Genomic DNA, 19,284 nt, shown 5'->3' on the forward strand with positions numbered 1-19,284 from the left:
GTGAACATTGCTCCGTTTCTGGTTTCTGTGTACACTTATACAGTTTAGGTATATACAATCATTTTTTTTTCTTATATTTTGCTCCATTCATCTTTCGGAAAATCCAAAGTGTTTGCATGTACTTCTATAATTAGTGGAAATTGTACAGACGACATCACCAGTCATTTCCAGACATGCATTGCCCCCACTTCTCTCCATTCCTCCATGAATTACAAGGTGCCCCTCAGAGGGGAGCACCTCTGTCCCAAGCAGCGCTGTGCAGTCCAGCCCCTCCATCCCACCGCGGGTCAGGAGCGCCCGTCGACGTGCAGTGCGAGCATCCACACTGGGACGCACTGCTCTGGAAAGCCGTCCTGCTTCTCCTGGCCCAGCACCACCAGCCCACTCTTCCTAATGAGGCTGTGGAGGATGCCCAGGTCCCGAGTCACACTGCTGTCAGAGAGGTCTAAGGTGCAGCCCTCCCGAGCCACGTTGTCCTTCAGTATGATGACGCCATGTTTTTTCAGGCCCTCTCGACACCGGGAAAGAAATGCAAGAAGGTCCTTATCAGTCAGGTACCCTACAGACGACCAAGTAGATGGGCAAACAGAAGGAATGGTGGGTGGGAAAGAAGGTGAGTAAGAAAGAACCAGGAGACCATTTGTTCACTCAGTCATGAGTTGTTTTTTTTTTTTAATAGCCTGGATTGTTTTCATTGCAGGAGGCTTTAAAAATTTAGATAAGAGGACAGTTACCCTCTTTGAAGGGGCTCATGCCCCATCTGTAAAATAGATATTATACTACCTGGCCTATGTACCTCATGGGCATGAGATAAACTATCGCCCATGCCATGCGTCCCCTCCACATCCCCCTACAACCCAACTCTATCACTCATCTATGCCTCCAATATACACATAGACCAAAAATCAAATTCACTGTTGTCTCATTTCCTGGGGATTTAAATCTGAGTCCAGTTTTCCCGTAAATGGGAATAAACTTTTTTTGGCCCCAATTTTTAAAATTTTTCAAGTATTTAGGTGTCTAATAGGATTTAGATTGGTCCAAAGGTACTCCATCCCTAAGGATGGAAATTGTCAGGCTTATCCAGAGGATGTCAGGGGAGAAATCAAAATGACCAGAGCTTTTTAAGAGTTCCCATGATACCTCCTGCTAGCTAACTGTTCTAGGCACAACTACTGGTAGATCTCCCTTTGTATCCTTGTTCCCTCTGTGCAAATTCTCAAATAAGCCCAGTGTTGTCTTCTCTTTGTGGGGAGGAGAGAAGGGCATGTGTGAGCCATGCAGGACTAACCAGAGACCCACTGAATCCAGATGACATCGTATCTCCCCAGCAGGGGTGTGAATTCCTGTAGGCTGCAGCAGTGGTAGCTTTCGACCTTGTCTCCTTTGACCTGCAGGTAGTTCTGGGCTTCGAGGAGGAATGACTCCATCATGTCCACCAGCTCCACACTGTTGAAAACTGGTAATAAGACATGCTTGCTGACCCTTCCTATCCCAGAACCGCAGTCCAAGGCGCAGTCGGTCCCAGCTCTCCCGGGCCCCTACACAAAAGGACAGACACCCATTCTGAGCCTTGGACACTCCAATTACCTCTTCAAATCCACTTTATTTAGATCAATTTCATGTAAAAAGATCACTATTTTAAGAGTTTCTTTCGGTGAGTTTGGACAAATGTGTATGGGCACCTACTTACTACCATAATCAGATTATAGAACATTCAACTATCTTTTCCAAAAAATACACAAACATTTTCTAGTTTTTGCTTTCTTTATTTTCCCCAAATATAGGTCTTTAAAATAATTTTAAAATAAGATTATAGGAAATCATGTCTTAGATTTGAAAACTTGGTAATAACTTGGTAATTTTCTCTTAAGAAATAGGTCATAGAAAGCCCTATGAAAATAGAACTTTGTTAACTGTAATTTTTGGACAAACCCACTGCTAAATGAGCCTACACTATAGCTTATTACTTTATTTTAAAAAGCAAAGCAGTGAGCCCTAGATGGTTTGGTTCAGTGGATAGAGTATTGATCTGCCGACCAAAGGGTCAAGGGCATGTACCTTGGTTGCAGGCTCCTCCCCTGCCTGGGCCCAGGTCAGGGCTCGTTCAGGAGGCAACCAATCAATGTGTTTCTCTCACATCTATGTTTCTCTCTACCTTGCCCTCTCTCCTCCACTCTCCCTAAAAATCAATGGAAAAAATATCCTTGGGTAAGGATTAACAAAACAAACACACAAAAAAAGCAAAGCAGTAAGTACTTTTAAATTTTATTCATTGAAAACATTTCAACTCATACTGGTATAATTGAAATTTTAGTTTTTTCAGAACTGATTTTGGTGCCTCTGAATTATCTGCTCTTCTGGTATGGATGGTAATTTTTAGGACCTGAGCTGAGGGAATGCTAGGATTTTACTTTAAACCCTGCCCCAATGCTGTACGGCGCATTCAGGTGGATAAAATATGGTTGCAGCAAAGTCTCCTGTGTCTTTTCATGCTAAAAATTGTTTTCTGCTTTTGTACCAGAAACTACATGATTCATTGGGCACAAAACCCCCTAAATTTTTTTAAGTATGTCTGTGCATTAAATTAATGAGGGTGAGGGAAGGATAGATAGATGGTGAAAGTAGGGGAAATCAACTAATGTAAAGTTTCTCAAATTTGCTTTTATAAAGTAATATATATAAATATGTACATATGCATGGCCAGCTGAATCTGCTTCCTCATAGCAAGAAAGGTACAACAAGGGGGGAAAATGAAGCAATTGTAGCTTCTTTCCAAATGGAATGATAATGTCCATGATTTATTTAGTACTTGTATGTAGTAAGCTCTTTGTATCTATGATAACTAGAATAATCAAAACAGTTACACAAGATAATGATAATTCCCCAATTTGGCAGTGAGGAAACTTTCATTTCTAATGCCGCACAATTAATAGCAGAATTTAAATCTGAACAGGGAACTGTGTGACTCCAAAGCCAGTTCATCTTTAGGGTTGTCACCTCAAGTACCAACTCTGGTTTCCTAAGTAGTGTCTGTCTAATGCTGTGCTGAAGGAATTCTCAGGCTTCATTCACACTCAGCAGGAAAGAGGTCTGTGACTGATTAGTGATGTCTGCCTTGAGTATGGGAATGGGACATGATAACCCATAGGACATTTCTTTGCCATTCCTCCTTATGCTATGCCACCTCCCTCATTCAAATCTTATAACTTAAACTAAACTAATTCAGAAAGAAAAAGGCATAGGCTAAAGGCTTATGTTGGAATGGCTGTACAGAAGCATCTTGTAAGTAAATTCATAGCATAAACAAAATGGGGGAAGACCTGGGAAATTAGTTTAAGCTACTGAAAATGACTAGTAGAAATGTGTGTGCTCAATTGGAGATTATCATTACAATTTTTTTTATCATTACCTGCCCTACAGCCTCTATGATCATGTTGCTCACATTATTGTAGCAAGTGGTTTTAGAAGTAGAACCATGGAATGATAAAGCAGAGAGGCCTCAGAGAAATATGCCAGAGGATTGATTTCAACAAGATTCTAATAGCTGATCTCCTTTTTCTCAGTGAATAAATCAGTCTGAGGCTTCCCTGGTTACAGTGAGGAAGGGCCTCACACACTCAGCCTTCCTGCCATTCTCCTGATGGGCCTTCAAAGGGTCACATTTAGAAACCACCTGGAGTTTTTAAACCACTCATGTCTAATTCTCCTACTTCTTCAGGCAACGAAACAGACCCAGAGAAGAGAAGTGCTTGAAATATAACTCCTTGGAAAATGCTCCTACTCTGATTTGTATTTTCCACCAATTTAGATGTGTGATATTTGACTAGTTATTCTTGAAATGATAGCTATTTACAAATTGAAAAAGGTGCCTTTCACTCCAATCCTGTGTACCTCTAGCCTCTCACTGCTATCGCCTAGTTCTCCTTACTCCCTTCCACTCCATGTGGTTGGCACTGCCTCCCATGTGCTGCCACCACATTTCTTTCTCTGTCAGCCTCATGCGGCTCCTTTGAGAAGGGATGTTTACTAGTAAAGACTGGTCTCAGGTATGGCATCACCGCTTCTTGGACACCATGAGTGTCTGAAGCTGTGATTGTATTGAGATCTGATGCCCGGGCTATCCTTATACATATGGATTCTTATAAAGTAGTAAAATACTCAGGAATTTCATTTTAGTTTTGGTTATTCCCATATACTTTGTTTTGAAGAACATTATTTCAAGTTCATCCAGTGGAGTTTAAAACTAAAATGGCAGTTATAAAGGTCACTGTAAAAAACCATGAAGTGTATGTATCGAATTAGACCCAGAGTTTTTAGTCATGCTACCTGAGAAATGTTAGAAGAGAAATACCATCAAATACTGATAATTTTTTACAAATTATCACCACCATCACCACCCCAGAAAGCTAAAACTGAGGAAAGTGTCAGCTGTGTAATGGACATCATCTTGATGTCATTTATTTGCTAAAGTAAACACATTTACAACAAGTTTAAACACCTTTCCCCTCCGTCCCATGTCACTAAGTGTTGAAAGGAAAGCCAAACTTTGAATTAGTCAATCTGCCTTTTCCCAGTTGACACAAGAGTAAATCATGTCAGATCCTCATATTCCCTCCTCCTTTGTATCTTGACCTGGATACTCATTTCGCAGATTATTAAGGTCAAAGTACCAAAATAGCATTCTTTATAAAAAGACCATGTTTGTACTTAAGAGACCACAGCTTCACAATGAGTCTTGTCTGCTAAGAAGGACTTTTCATATTTGTTTGAAAAGAGCAGCTCACTCTTTCCAACATAAATATGCAAGCACCAGGCCGTTTCCTTTCCCAAGTCTGTGGGCGTGTGGATGGGCTCTGTCAGACCAGCATCCCTGTGGTCAGCTTGGCATTCCACAGGGAGTGACAAGACAGCTGGATTACTAACTAAGCCTCTGAAATGCACTGGGATCAAAGTCAGCCTCACCACCAGGCAAGCAGGAGGCACTGCTCTGGGCCAGACCGGAGGAGAGTTGAGGTCTGTGGTCCATAAAAAAATTTTTTTTAAGTAAGGATTTTTTTTTTTTTTTTGCTTCATGAGACAAATGGAAAAAATATGTCATGGTTAAGAGCAGGAAGTTTGGTGTCAGACAGACCTGTCTGGTCTTAAGTTCCAGCTCTGTCTTTTACCAGCTGTATAACCTTGACCACTTCTCCAGGCCTCAGTTTCCTTAACTGTAAAAACAAGGATAATAACAGTTACTTGCCCCCTAGAATTGTTGTAAAGAGTAAATAAGTGGTACCCCTAATGGGCTTGGCAGAGTGACTGCCAATCTCAGAAAAAGCACTCAGAGAAATCAGTCAGTGACACTGATCTAGAAATACTCCAGGTTAACCTGACCTATAAACAGCCTTGGCCAGCATCCCCAGCTCTGTAGTCCTTATGGCTGCAGCTGATGTCCAGACACTTTGGCCCCAATGGGTGTTCCATGCGGATCCTATTTCTCTACTCAGACCCTTGGTGCTCCAGGGAGGTTGGCTGGGAAGGGAACCTCACCTCAACACTACAGATAGTCCTAATATTATGCTTCTAAGTAGGCTGACAACCTAAACCCAGATATTTGTAATATTTGCACTGTTTCTTTTATCAGAATAAAATTAGTTCCAAATTCCAAGCAAACTATTTCAGAATGCAATGGAACAAAACCTGACTGTCAGTTAGGACTTTATATTGTCAACAGGACCTACAGCAGCTTCGCTGTTCTAACAACTAAATGAAGCTCCTTAAAATATAATGAATGTGTTTTATGAAAGCATGTTATTAGTAGTAGTAGCAATAAATTAGATTGTGGGGTAATAATTATGTGCACTAAAGGAAGCACTTGACACATAGGATCTCATTTGATCATCACGTGTCCATTGAGGCAGGTTCCATGGTTATGCCACAGTCAGAGCTTTCAGTCAGAAAACTGAAGCTTAGAGCATTTAAATGAAAAGCCCAAGGTTGCTTACACAGCAAGTGGAAAAATAACACAATGACTCCAGAGCCCAAGATTTTGGCCCCTATTCTATACTGTCTCCATATAATATGGAAGTAAGGAAGTAGACTTTCACCCAACACAGGACTACAAAGGGATCACATTCTTTCAAGGCAATGTCTGAACTACGTATAAAATAATATAAAGAGATTCTACTGCACTTAAAACCAAACATATGTATGCATTCTCTTACCACATCAAATTTTTATTAGAGGGGATCAGTAAATCACCCCAAGATCCCAGATGGTATGATCTCTCATCAATCATTTGGCTGTCAACTGATTTATCTATGAGACTTTAAAAAGGATGTCTTCTTGCCCTAGCCAGTTTGGCTCAGTGAATATAATGTCATCCTGCCGACCAAAGGGTCCTGGTTTCGATTCCAGTCAAGAGCAGCAGGTACCTTGGTTGCAGGCTCCTAGTCGGGGCATGAGCAGCAGGTAACCAATCAATGTGTTTCTCTCACATCGATATTTCTCTCTGTCTTTCCCTCTCTCTTCCACTCTCACTGAAAATCAATAGAAAAATATCCTCAGGTGAGGATTAAAAATAAAGAAAAATAAATAAAAGAGATATCTTCTTAACCTCCAAATTGTAATATTAGCACTGCTAGTTCACCTTCCCCTGAAGCATGAGCGATTAGACGGTGCTTAGGAGGGTAAAATGCCAAGTGGGATAAACAAACGATTTGATGTCACCCATCCTTTCTGAGCATCTCAAAGCAGGCTTTCAGGCTTAACACTTGGCTGCACCATACAGCTTTAATATGGCTTAAATCACAGCATAGAAGCATGTGAGCTCAATGTTTGTAAGAACTTTGCCTTCTCATGAAGCTGTAGTTGGATAACTCACCCCAATAAATTTTCTAAGAAATTCCCGAGAGGCTTGGATATCTGGGTTGGACAGTTCAATGAAATTTCCCATCATCCCCTCTTCTGTAGCTGGTACCTCTTGGTAGAAAAGTTTAGCTCTGGCATAGAACTGCATCTCACCATTGATGACTTGACTTGTTAAAGCATACAATTTCACTGCAAATGAAATGTTAATATTTATTAATATTTATATCACAGAATAAATTCTATCTTATCACACATTGATTTCCTCTTAGAAGCCTGCAAATTTGTGCTCTGGAGAAACAGGCATTGGTTTAAAGACCTGGGTCTGCGTTTGGTTCAATGTCTTACTTGCTTTTAACCTTGGGGAAACTTCTTAACCCCTCTAAACTTCTGTTACCTATGTGTAAATCATAATCATGTGGCATTTTCATAATTCAATACCTTATGGTTTAATAAAACTATAGCTTATTACTGTACTAAAAAGTTTAATAGTGTTTGCTACAGTGCAATATAAGTGTCACAAGTTTTACAGTGAGTTTTATCTTTGAGCTCTAAATGTTTTATGAGAATCTAAGGGGTAGCTATTTTTTTTATCTCTTTTTCAAGCAATAACACCCAAATACCTCTTCATACCAACATAAAATAAAATAATAAGAAAACATAATATTTATTGAGCAACTATTCTATACCAGGTAGTGGGCTAAGAAACATTATACTATGATATACTATGTCATTTCATTATTTCAGAAACCATATGAGATATTATCTTAAGATATTATTTTTAGAAAAACATGTGTTACAACTTCTTAAGGGTAAATGACTATGCATTTAAATGTGTTTTGTAAACCTAAATGCAGCTTTATAGATATAAAATATTTTCATTAGAGCACATTCAGGAAGAAATTATAGAAATTGGATGAAAGGAAGGAACTTCTGGCTCAAGACTGTAGGCTGAATACATGCATTTGTCTTTCCTCCTTCCCAATACTTCCCAAGAATTATTTTAATAAACTCCATTCATAACAATGAAGAAAATAAAATGGACTCATTATTTCAACAAATTTCTGGAAGACAAAGAGCACATGGAACAAAGTTTAAAAAGTCACAGCTCAGGATAGTTGCAAAAGGAAGTAAGAGTTAATAATAAATATATATATATCTTTAGACCAACCAGTGAGGGGACAAATGCACCTTCCCAAAAGCAACAGGCATTATAGCTATAATCCTGGGGGTTGGGAGTGGGGATGTGTCTTCTCTAAAAAAAAAAAAAAAAAATTTAAATGAATTTCCTAAAGATAACTAAACCAGTTAGTGTTGAGATCCTGAAACATCACTCATTTGGGCATATAGAGGACTCCAAGTACCTCACCTGCTCACACTCATCAAAGTCTGGTAAGATTTACCTGGGCATGTAGAGCTTCTTATCATCTTTTCTATTCAGAGGAGAAGTATATAACAGAGGAAACAGTCCCCATTACCTAGAATCACTGACTCTGTCCTTTATTCTGAACTATGGGTAGACAATGATTTCCAAACACATGCGGGTAAAATGGCATCCTGAAAGACAAAGGTAGAACTAAGCCCAAAGGAAATGGAAATAATTCCAGAAACAGATGAGTCTATAAACCAAAACTAAACAAAAAACTCATATATCCTTAGAGAGCTATGAGAACTGGTGTATCCATGAATCAATGATAACATGCCAAGAAAATGATAATTCAAAAAATAACAAAGACTTCTTAGAAATTAAAGTTTTGATTACCAATATAAAATTGAGTAAATTTATCAGGACATAAATACAAAGATAGATATGGAAAACAGAAATAAAAAGATTATTTTTTTTAAATGTATTTTATTGATTTTTTACAGAGAGGAAGGGAGAGGGATAGAGAGTTAGAAACATCGATGAGAGAGAAACACCGATCAGCTGCCTCCTGCACACCTCCCACTGGGGATGTGCCCGCAACCAAGGTACATGCCCTTGACCGGAATCGAACCTGGGACCCTTGAGTCCACAGGCCGATGCTCTATCCACTGAGCCAAACCAGTTAGGGCAAAGATTATTTTTTATTGTGTTTACTTTAGCAACCACTGGCCGCTGTGTCTCAGTGGTTGAGCATCAACCCATAAACCAAGAGGTCACCGGTTTGATTCCCTGCTCAGGGCACATGCCCAGCTTGTGGGCTCAATCCCCAGTAGGGGGCATGCAGGAGGCAGCCAATAGATGTTTCTACCTCTCTATCCTTTTCCCTTTCTCTTTCTCTAAAATATATATATATATATATAGAAGTAAAAAGATTAGAGCTATAAAGACTTAATTTAGGAGGACCAACATCAAGCTGATCAGGATTCTCAAAAACAGAGAAAATGGAGGGAAGAAAATTATTAAAGAAATAATATAGAAAAACTTCCCAGAACTGAAAGAGATTGTAAGATCCAAGTACTGACCAGCATGGATTAGAAATAATAATAATTAAGTAAGGGCCATATTTATACATATCCTTAGGAAATTTCAAAACACAAAGAGTAATGAGAAGATTCTAAAGATATTTCAAGGGAAAATAGTGATTGACCTTAGAATAGGGTTGCCAAATTTGGCAAATAAAAATACAGGACACAAAATTAGTTTTGAATTTCAGATAAACAATAACTTATTAGTATAAGTATGCTCAAAATATCATACATTACATGGGGTATACGTATACTAAACTTCTTAATTTGTTATCTTAAATTCAAACTTAGTTGGCATCTAATTTTATCTGGCAACCCTATGTTCAAAGGATTAGAATCAGGTTTATAAAAACACAACTCTCATCAGAAACACTAGAAAACAATGGAATAGTGTCATTAATATTCTGAGACAAATTATTTTGAAGCTAAAATTTAATCCCCAGTCAAACGTGAAAGACTATTTACCTCCTATGGATTCATTCTTCAGAACAAAGCTATATTTCAGCCCAATGAGGTTTAAAATCAAGAGAAGGTATGTTACAAAAGATGATGAAATTAACTCAGGAATCCAATGAAAAGAAATCTCCGAATCACAGATATTTATCAGATCTAGAAAAAATCAGCTTATATTACAATAGAAAATGTAGGCTGCGAAAACAATGTCTTTAAGTAGTAGAATGAACTGGACTCTGGATAATAAACAGAGTAGGTAAGAAGAAAAGAGACAGTAATGATATCCTAAGAAATATGTATTTTTAATCTCAACCACCAAAAATGAAAGATGATTGAACGCTCCAAGCAAAATATGCAACAGTACAAAAATGTTATGATCAAGATGTGAAAAAAACCAAAATATAACATAATTTGGGGTAGAAGAAATATAAGAAAAGATAGTCTATTTAACCTTAACTAGGAACATCTTTCTTCAGGTAATACCAAGATTGTGATATTAGACTAGCGCACTGCTTGGCTCTGAATTGAACAATTACATTGTCCCAAATTTTGACTCTAAAAGTTAAAAATCTAATAACAAGATCCATTGTAATATGTCCCATCTGTGCATTTACATCAGTCTTTTCCAACTTGAAGATATTGGAGCCAATGTTTGGACTCTTAAATGATCATAAGTTTGCTGAAAGGAATACATGAATCAATTCCCACATACATCATTTTCTAGTGACTAAAAACATTATGTACTATATCTTCCATGTATATTAACTATTATACATAAATTATTTTTAAAGTACAACTCTATTAAAAGTATTAATAAATATGTAGATTATTTTTTTCATTTTATACACAAATTACCTACTGATTGAGAAAATACATTAAAAGGAGAGTCCTCATGTTCAGAAATATTGGGAACCTCTGACCTAACCAATTCCCCTTCCCTAGCACTTGGTAAAGTGTTGTGCAAACAGCAGGTGGCTCAATAAATGCTTATAAATTCAACAAGGATGACAAATATCAAGTGTCACCATCTCAATAACATGAATGTTCCACATCCCTCTGTATATCTGAGCAAACCAGGTTAGCAAATCACAGTTCACGGGGTCTTCCCAGAGTCAAATGCTGCCGTGGATCACAGGCAAGCCACAGTTCAGAGCTCTCCTTGATCCAACCAAAGCAGCAGAACAGCCACGCTCATCATCACCTGCTTAAGCCAACTAGTTGGTGGAGTCTATTAAAACCCTTAATCTGGAAATGGGAGCGGTCCATTATGCCAGAAACATTTAGACCACAAGTGAATGCCAACCTCAGCAGGGGTCTGACTCAATTGGTAAGTTTTTATGGTTATGGGCTTGGGTTCTCATTTTCACCTAATTGACAGGAGCATTTCACTAAAAAGATATATGAGGTGTCATGGCCAGCCCCAAGTTCTCCCCTCCTGATAGCTTTTGCTATAGTGCAAGTTGACTGAGATAAGGTAGTCATCTGCCCATGCCTCTTCGTTATAGAAATACATCTTAGTGGCTTATTCTTATAGGATTGCAATGTCTCTCTGAAACTGGTGTAGTCTAAGACTGGGACTAGATACTCTAGTTCTTGATATAATAGGGTACTTATTTCTTGACCTACATCTTGAGCTGAACTCCCAAAGGCCTTCGAATGGTTTACTTGTTACAGAAAGAAAAACAGAGTACAAGTTCATTTGCCCTGAGTAGGAATAAAGGTCTTGTGACGTCTCTAAGAAAAATTGTGTTTATAGCTATGTGCGCATATTTGTTATTGTCTTTTTTATTTCTTTGTTACTTTTTTAAAAAATCTTTATTGCTTAATGGTTGGATATAGCTATTTCAAACTTTATTTCAGATGTTAGACCTGTTTGTCAACTGAAAATTGACCTCAGAATCTGCAGATGTTATATAGGCAAGTTGAGATAGTAAGTAAGAAATGATTTGCGACAGATACTGGATAAAGTTAACCTTTTTTAAATAAGAAAATAAAGTCCAATTAGGAGATTCCCTTATGAAAAGTTAAGACCTTCCATACAGATTTTCAGGTGAAACCTAGCTGGTTTGGCTCGGTGGATAGAGTGTCGGCCTGCAGACTGAAGGGCCCCAGGTTCGATTTGGGTTGAGAACATGAACCTTGGTTGCAGGCTCCTCCCCTGCCTGGGCACAGGAGGCAACCAATCGATGTGCTTCTCTCACATTGATAGATATTTCTCTCTGTCTTTCCCATTCTCTTTACCCTCTCTAAAAATCAATAGAAAAATAGCCTCACGTGAGGATTTTTTAAAAAAAGATGCACATTTCCCAATTTAGTCATTAAAGAAGTAATGGTTAAAAGGGGAGGAGAGAAGAAGGGGAGGGAGAGAGAGAAGGAAAAAACGGGAAGGGTATCTAGGTACAATGGAATATTATTCAGCCATAAAAAGAAGGAAATCCTGCCATTCATGACAATATGATGGACCTTGAGGGCATTATGCTAAGTGAAATAAGTCTGACAGAGACAAATACCATATGATCTTATATATATGTGGACTCTTAAGATAACAAACTCATATCTATTTTTTTTCACCAACAGGGGAGGGTGGGAAGTGGGACTTTATCATGTTTCTGGTGGAATCTGAAGGTCTGGGTGTGCCAGAATGCTAGAAAGTTGTCATTACCAAGTCTAGGAATGGTCCTGAGAGTCCCTCTAGGTTTTATTTGTTCCCTGCATGCTTTAGGTGTCTGGTACTTCTTGTCTTTAAAATAATGCACTGCCTACCCTGAAAGTTTTAGAGGGCTTTTTCCTTTTCAGCTGTTTTCTAAATTCAGAGCTAGTTCAGTATTTCCTAAATTCTTTTCAGGCTTCAACACAAATGAAGCAAAGTGAGCTGGGGAGGAGGGAAAGGTCCTCACTTCAGCCAGGATCTACTCAAGCTCCCACCACACGTCTTATTCCCTGCCTACTTGACTGAGTGTCTTCATAACTCTCTAGTCCTACTTGAGTGCTGTACCTGACCTGCTGTCAAGTTGTAAAAGGCCAGAGTCAGACAGGGACTGGAGATTTTTTTCCTGGTGAGATTATGCATCAGAAGCTGATTCAGCAACTGCCATGCCTCCTCAGTGCCTCTCTCTACAGCACCCTGTAGTGTGTCTATCACTGCATTCCACATTCCACTGAGATGATGTGTGGGTCTCCCTCCTACACCAACCTCTTCAGGGTAAGGTATACCTTTTCTTTGTAACCGCAGCACTTGCTATTATGCTTAACACATAGTAGGCCTCCTTTGAATGTTCATTGAGCAAATGAGTACTATCTACTGTTTTGTACTTTGAATAATACAACAAAGCAGTGAGTGACTGCAATAAAAATCTCACATAAGCACACAGCTCACACTTTTTGTACAGTTATGAAATAATTATCCTGTTAATTAGGTATGCCCAAATAATTAAAGAATAGTAACTATAATTGATCAAGCATGTATATATGACTACATATGCGAAGCCTGTATATCTAACTGAATATGTCATATAAATGTTATATCTATAAAAGAAAACAAGGCAGTAAGAGATTAACTAGATTGCCTAAGATTAAGTAGATAGGGGGTGACACAGATGAGATTTAAACCCAGGTCTATTTAAATCCAAACCCATATTTCATCCATCTCATACTGTATCTGAAAGTCTGCTAAATAAAAAGGGAAATTATCTGGTTCTTCAATTCTTTAAAAAGAAAAAAAAAAGATCTTGCCTCATTTGCATTATAAAGGTCACAGTAAACATTTGAAAATGTATCACTGTACCATGAGTTCTGGGGATGCAATCAATTTGAAAAACGTCAGTAGTTATATGCTGAATTTCAATTGGAAGTTCTAAGTGTCTTATAGGAAATGTTTTTATTAACTCTGGATTTTAATTGTGATGGCAAATTGGTGACCCTTGTTCTTAATTTCCTCCTCAAATACTGGTTCCTCTAAAAAAGGGTAAATTAAAGGAGGTCCTAACAATTGGTGGGCACTGCCCATGTGCCAGGCATTCTGTTGGTCAATTTCATGTCATCTCTTCACATTGTCTCTTTTAAGCCTTACAATGATACTACAAAACAGGGATGATAGCCATCATTTTACAGATGAGTAATGAGAGAGCCAGAAAGATTTGATAACTTACTCAGTGTCACATAGAAATAAGTGTTACACCCATGTTCTAACCCACACCTATTGAAATGCAAAGCCTCTGTTCAGTCTGCTAAACCACATGGGACCATTGTTCTAAATGTGACATTAGATTAAACCTTTAACGAAGTCAAGGAGCTCAATTTTCAATTAATAAATATTCAGTGACTCTGTGTACTCAGAAATAGGCTGTGGATAGTGCTAGGATAATTACTGAGGAGTAACTTACATGGACATCTTCTATTGGGCCGTATGTATAAAGGCCTCTTTGAGCACTGGCATACAAACTGGAGATTTATATAAACTGTCTTCCTATTCTCCTTCCTGTTTGTTCACAAACAGCCAACTTCGGAAAAGTCATTCACTCCAACTGAAAGAATTTCTAGTTATACCAGCCCACATTAGTCGAGTTGCCATTTACACTGGGAGGCGACACAATTTTGTGGGTAAGAATGACAGACTTCTGGGGTCAGACTGCCTGGGTTCTGGTCCTGCTCCTCCTCCACCACCACCACCACCACCACCACCACCCATGATCTCTGGCAAGTTACAGAATGCCTCTGTGCATCAGTTCTTCAGATACAAGATGGGGAATAGCAGTATAACCTAATAGGGATGTTGTGAGTATTAACTAAGATAATATATGCAAAACACTGAGAACAGTAATAGGCTTGTTCCCATTTCTTTCTGAAGACCTGCTGTGTTCAGTGGTGTAGCAAGCTCTTCCATTGGAGATTTTAGCCAGGGCTATTTCAGTAAATGTCCCCATAACTGAAGTTTGCTGATTGTGTGCTGGTATGAGACTGGCTGCCTATCGCAGGCCTTTAGAAGGAGGAAGGAAGAAAGAAGGAATCAAAGGGTCTGGTTAGCCACCACTCTTCCTATAATCACCCTGAACAACAAGCTCTCTGTGCAGTAAGACTCCCCAACCTTTTAAAAGAAGGGCTTTATTTTTACTTCTGTGGAGCCTTGAAATCATCAAAGGAGGGGAAGCCAACTCTGAAACACCCCAGTGGAGCTAAGGAGGGAGCGCTTCCCCTGGCTGAGTTTTATTTGTAAATGGAAAAGCTTAAATCCACTGTCACCTGAAACTCTCTCTAAGCAGTGGTTCTCAACCTTCTGGCCCTTTAAATACAGTTCCTCATGTTGTGACCCAACCATAAAATTATTTTCATTGCTACTTCATAACTGCAATGTTGCTACTGTTATGAATCGTAATGTAAATATCTGAAATGCAGGATGGTCTTAGGTGACCCCTGTGAAAGGGTCGTTCGACCGCCAAAGGGGTTGTTAGAAGATCCTTAAACCCTGCAGCTATTCTGGGGACTAGGTGGTGTCAGTCCTGGAAATAGTTTCTTAGATGCTGAAGATTGCATCTAAGGTCTACACCAGCGGTTCTCAATCTGTGGGTCGCGACCCCTTTGGCGGTCAAACGACCCTTTCACAGGGGTCGCCTAAAACCATCCTGCATGTCAGATATTTACATTACAATTCATAACAGTAGCAACATTACAGTTATGAAGTAGCAACCAAAATAATTTTATGGTTGGGTCACAACATGAGGAATTGTATTTATAGGGCCAGAAGGTTGAGAACCACTGTCTAAACAAATGTAATATATGTCTTTCTGGAACAAAATATTTAAGGGATAGCTGGCAAACTTTTGGCTCCTAGCTTCCCTTGCTATGGCGACTAGTGATATTTTAGATGATGGAACCTTTACCATCCTGGATTCCTGAATGTCTATGTGGAACATAGACCCTGCCCCGTAATAATGCCTATTGGGATGATGTAGCAAAAGTGAAAAATCAACTTTTATATGTTTGGCCATTGAGATTTCAGGGTTAATTTATTATTGCAGACTAGCCTAGCCCATACTGACTAAAATAGCCCTCAGTTATTAAAATCAAAGAAATACTCTGGATGGGGTTAGCTCTATTAGTCTCAGGGGAAACTGTCAGGGCTGAATCATAGGGCCAGAGAAAATAAGCAGTGCCCATTTATGGAAAATCAACTAAGTAATATGGAGTCATCTTTGCTTTAGAACCAATGAATGGTATTCGAACTGTGTTTATGGAACCCTGTGGGTGCTACAGAAGCACCCCAGGAGCTGAAGAGGATAGAGCAAGGAAGCAGAAAATTTTCACTTTTTCCTGTATTTTACATTGGGCTTCCATGGAAGACTTTGTCACAGGGTTTGATTTTAATACTAATATGTATGTTTTTTAAGTTTGGAAATCATTGATAAACCATCAGCACGTTCACAAGGAGAAAAATAGATAAAATGACTATTCTAGGTAGAAAAAAAAGGATTGAAGCCAAATATAAAGTATACTCTACTTGTCCCAAATAATTTTCATCTGACTTTCAGAAAAGACTGTTTTATTCTTACTTTTTAACTCATCTCCCACTGCTTTCAGAGATGAGTTCCTTTTCTCTCTAGTAATTATTTTTAAAACTTGGCAGTCACCTGCCCCTTATTAATTATTGTAATTGATGTCCTAAGAGAATTATTTATAGGCAGTGAGATCTACCAGAAAGAGCCCTGGTCTTTGGTATCTACATGAGATCTCGTCATTTCTGAATTTTATTTTCCTCATTTGAAAATATAAGATGGGGGTAAGGGAGAGAAGGGGGGAAAAATGATACCCTACGCTGCAGTAAAAATGAAGGAATTCTTACCATTTGCAACAGCATGGATGGAACTGGAGAGCATTATGCTAAGCGAAATAAGCCAGTCAGAGAAAGATAAATATCACATGATCTCACTCATTTGTGGAATATAATGAACAACATAAACTGATGAACAAAAACAGATCCAGGGACAGAGAAGCATCGATCAGACTGTCAAACCTCAGAGAGAAGGTAGGGGAGGGTGGGGGTAAGGGGAAGAGATCAACCAAAGGACTTATATGCATGTATATAAGCCTAACCAATGGACGCAGACACCAGGAGGGGTGAGGGCATGAATGGGGGGGGGGGGAATGGGGATAAGGACACATATGTAATATGTTAATCAATAAAGAAAATTTAGAAAAAAGAATGATACCCTATAAATCCCATAGTATGGCCGTGAGGGCCAATGAGAAATTTTTTATAAGAAATATACTAGGTGTACCAGTTAATAATGCAGATTTTTTTCAATAGATGGAGTTACACATATGTTGATATATATGCAATTTGATATGTACGCTGTTTTGTCATATTGCTCCTTCAGATTACCACTTGTTCCGATCAATGGCACATGCACTTTCTGAGCAGCACTTCAAAATGTACGAAGAAGTGGAAAATTGGGTCTCTGAATGGTTTGCCTCAAAACAAGAAAAGTTCTATTGGGACAGTATCCACAAGTTACCTGAAAGATGGGGAAAATGTGCAGCTAGAGATGGACATTGCTTTGAATAAAGCACTTTTGATGTTTCTCTTAAAACTATTGTATTTTCTTTGGATTACAAAATCCGTAATATTAACCGGTTAATAGATAATCCTCATTATTAACCAGTTAATAGCTAATCTGCATTATTAGCTGGTAGAAAACACGATAATTTCAAGAGAAACACCAAAAGTGCTTTATTCAAAGTAATGTCCATCGTTAGCCACACATTTCCCCCATCTTTCAGGTAATTTGTGGATACTGTCCCAATAGAACTTTTCTTGTTTTGAGGCAGACTATTCAGAGACCCAATTTTCCACTTCTTTGTGCATTTTGAAGTGCTGCTCAGAAAGTGCGTGTGTCATCGATCGGAACAAGTGGTAATCTGAAGGAGCAATATAACAAAATAGCATACATATGAAATCGCATATATATCAACATATGTGTAACTCCATCTAGTGAAAAAATCTGCATTATTAACCGGTACACCTAGCATATAAATTTGATATGAAAGTATTTATATGTCTGGAAATAAAGATCCCCTCAGAAAAGATTTCTAAAAAGAGACTTTGGCAGGTTGCTAGCACATAGCTTCTTGACTGCAATACAAAGACTATGTATAGCCGCTTTCATGTCTGGAAGCCTTGCACATCAAGTACACAATGGGGCTTTCAGGCAACCGTAAGAAAACAGACTGGGGCTGATACAGACTGTTCCTGCTTTCATTGGGGGGAAATATAAATCAAAGAGGGACACTTCACTCATTAATTGGAAATTATTTCCGTTTTAGTACTGCTAAGAGTGACCTGAAGTGACCACTTTCACAGAGGCTGAGCAAAGTCATGTAGACAAGCCAGATAAGCTTTTTATTGCTCTATTATCTAACTTCCTGAAAACTAGAAGAAATAAGTAAAATGGAGACACACTACTGTCCCAGTTTTTTCTCAATACCCAAAGACTCAACTAAAATCTGCACCTTTAAACTCTCTATTATTCTGACTCAGAAATGCCAGAAAGGATCATGTGGAGTATACAAGCGCCGCGCACACACACACACATGGACACATTTATCAATTACTACTGGTTAGTCTTTCTTTTTAACTCTTAGTTTATACACTACTGCATTAATACTCTCACCGTTGAGTTGCCTAATTTGCCCATCTTCATGTTCTTGGAAGTATTAAAAACAAGTTAATTTCTATAAGCCTGATAGTCAGTTAACCAACGCCCAGAAAAGCAAATCTCTGTGCACAGGGGTGCATGGAAGTCCCAGAATAGAGACTTGACTTGCCAGGCAGCACTTGGCCTTTGCACTCTCTACAAAGAATGTCATCTTGATGAGTTCTTAGTGTCTGAAAAGTGTCCTTGTTCTAATTGCTCTTCTAGAAACCCCACAACCTCACACAGTCCTTTCAAATCATTTCTTCTTCCTTGTCTAGTAGTTCTGACTCACCCAGGGGAATTTTTTCCAGCAGGTAGAGATAGCTCTGAAAGAAGTCGTTGCGAATGGCTTTGTGAAGAATAAAGGACATGCTATGTCGACAGAGTTCATCGTCGGTCTTCTGCCAGCGGGATCTAAAGGCGAAATGGGCTCCCAGGTGGGCCATGGAGAAGGGGGATATTATTATTCCTACAGAAAAAGGAAGCTTGCCTGGCTGTTTCTTTGAATCAGCTTTCTCTTCCTACACGAACTTGAGACTGTCATTTTAAACCAGTCCCTGTCCGTCTATATAAGGACAGGCCATCGTGGGGCATGGAGGGAGGGGCAGCAGGCACCAGAGGTCAGGCTCTTGGCACCTCCACCCGTCTGATTGCTTGGGTGACACCACTCCAAGCCAGCAGGTGCTAAGTAAAGATGGAAACAGGCTGAGTGAGATCCTGCCTCATCCAGGAAAAAGCACACCTCCCTCCTTCAGCTGCCACTTGAAACAGGCAGCAGCACAGTCTCCAGCACCCTGAAGATTTGCTTTCATTGGATCCCTAAATTGCAGTAGCTTCATTT

At 39.0% G+C, this 19,284-nt stretch overlaps 1 protein-coding gene across 1 annotated transcript; it reads right to left on the reverse strand.

Moving 5' to 3' along the window:
- Positions 1-287: 287 nt before the first annotated feature.
- On the reverse strand, positions 288-18,987 carry NTMT2 (N-terminal Xaa-Pro-Lys N-methyltransferase 2). The gene is made up of 4 exons (XM_059675492.1): positions 18,736-18,987; positions 6,869-7,044; positions 1,292-1,541; positions 288-559 (listed from the first exon to the last, which is right to left on the reverse strand). Exons 1-4 carry the CDS (start codon positions 18,887-18,889, stop codon positions 288-290), a joined length of 852 nt encoding a protein of 283 aa, XP_059531475.1. The 5' UTR covers positions 18,890-18,987.
- Between the last annotated feature and the right edge of the window lie 297 nt (positions 18,988-19,284).

Source organism: Myotis daubentonii, chromosome 18, assembly GCF_963259705.1.
Source record: "Myotis daubentonii chromosome 18, mMyoDau2.1, whole genome shotgun sequence".
Lineage (NCBI taxonomy): Eukaryota > Metazoa > Chordata > Mammalia > Chiroptera > Vespertilionidae > Myotis > Myotis daubentonii.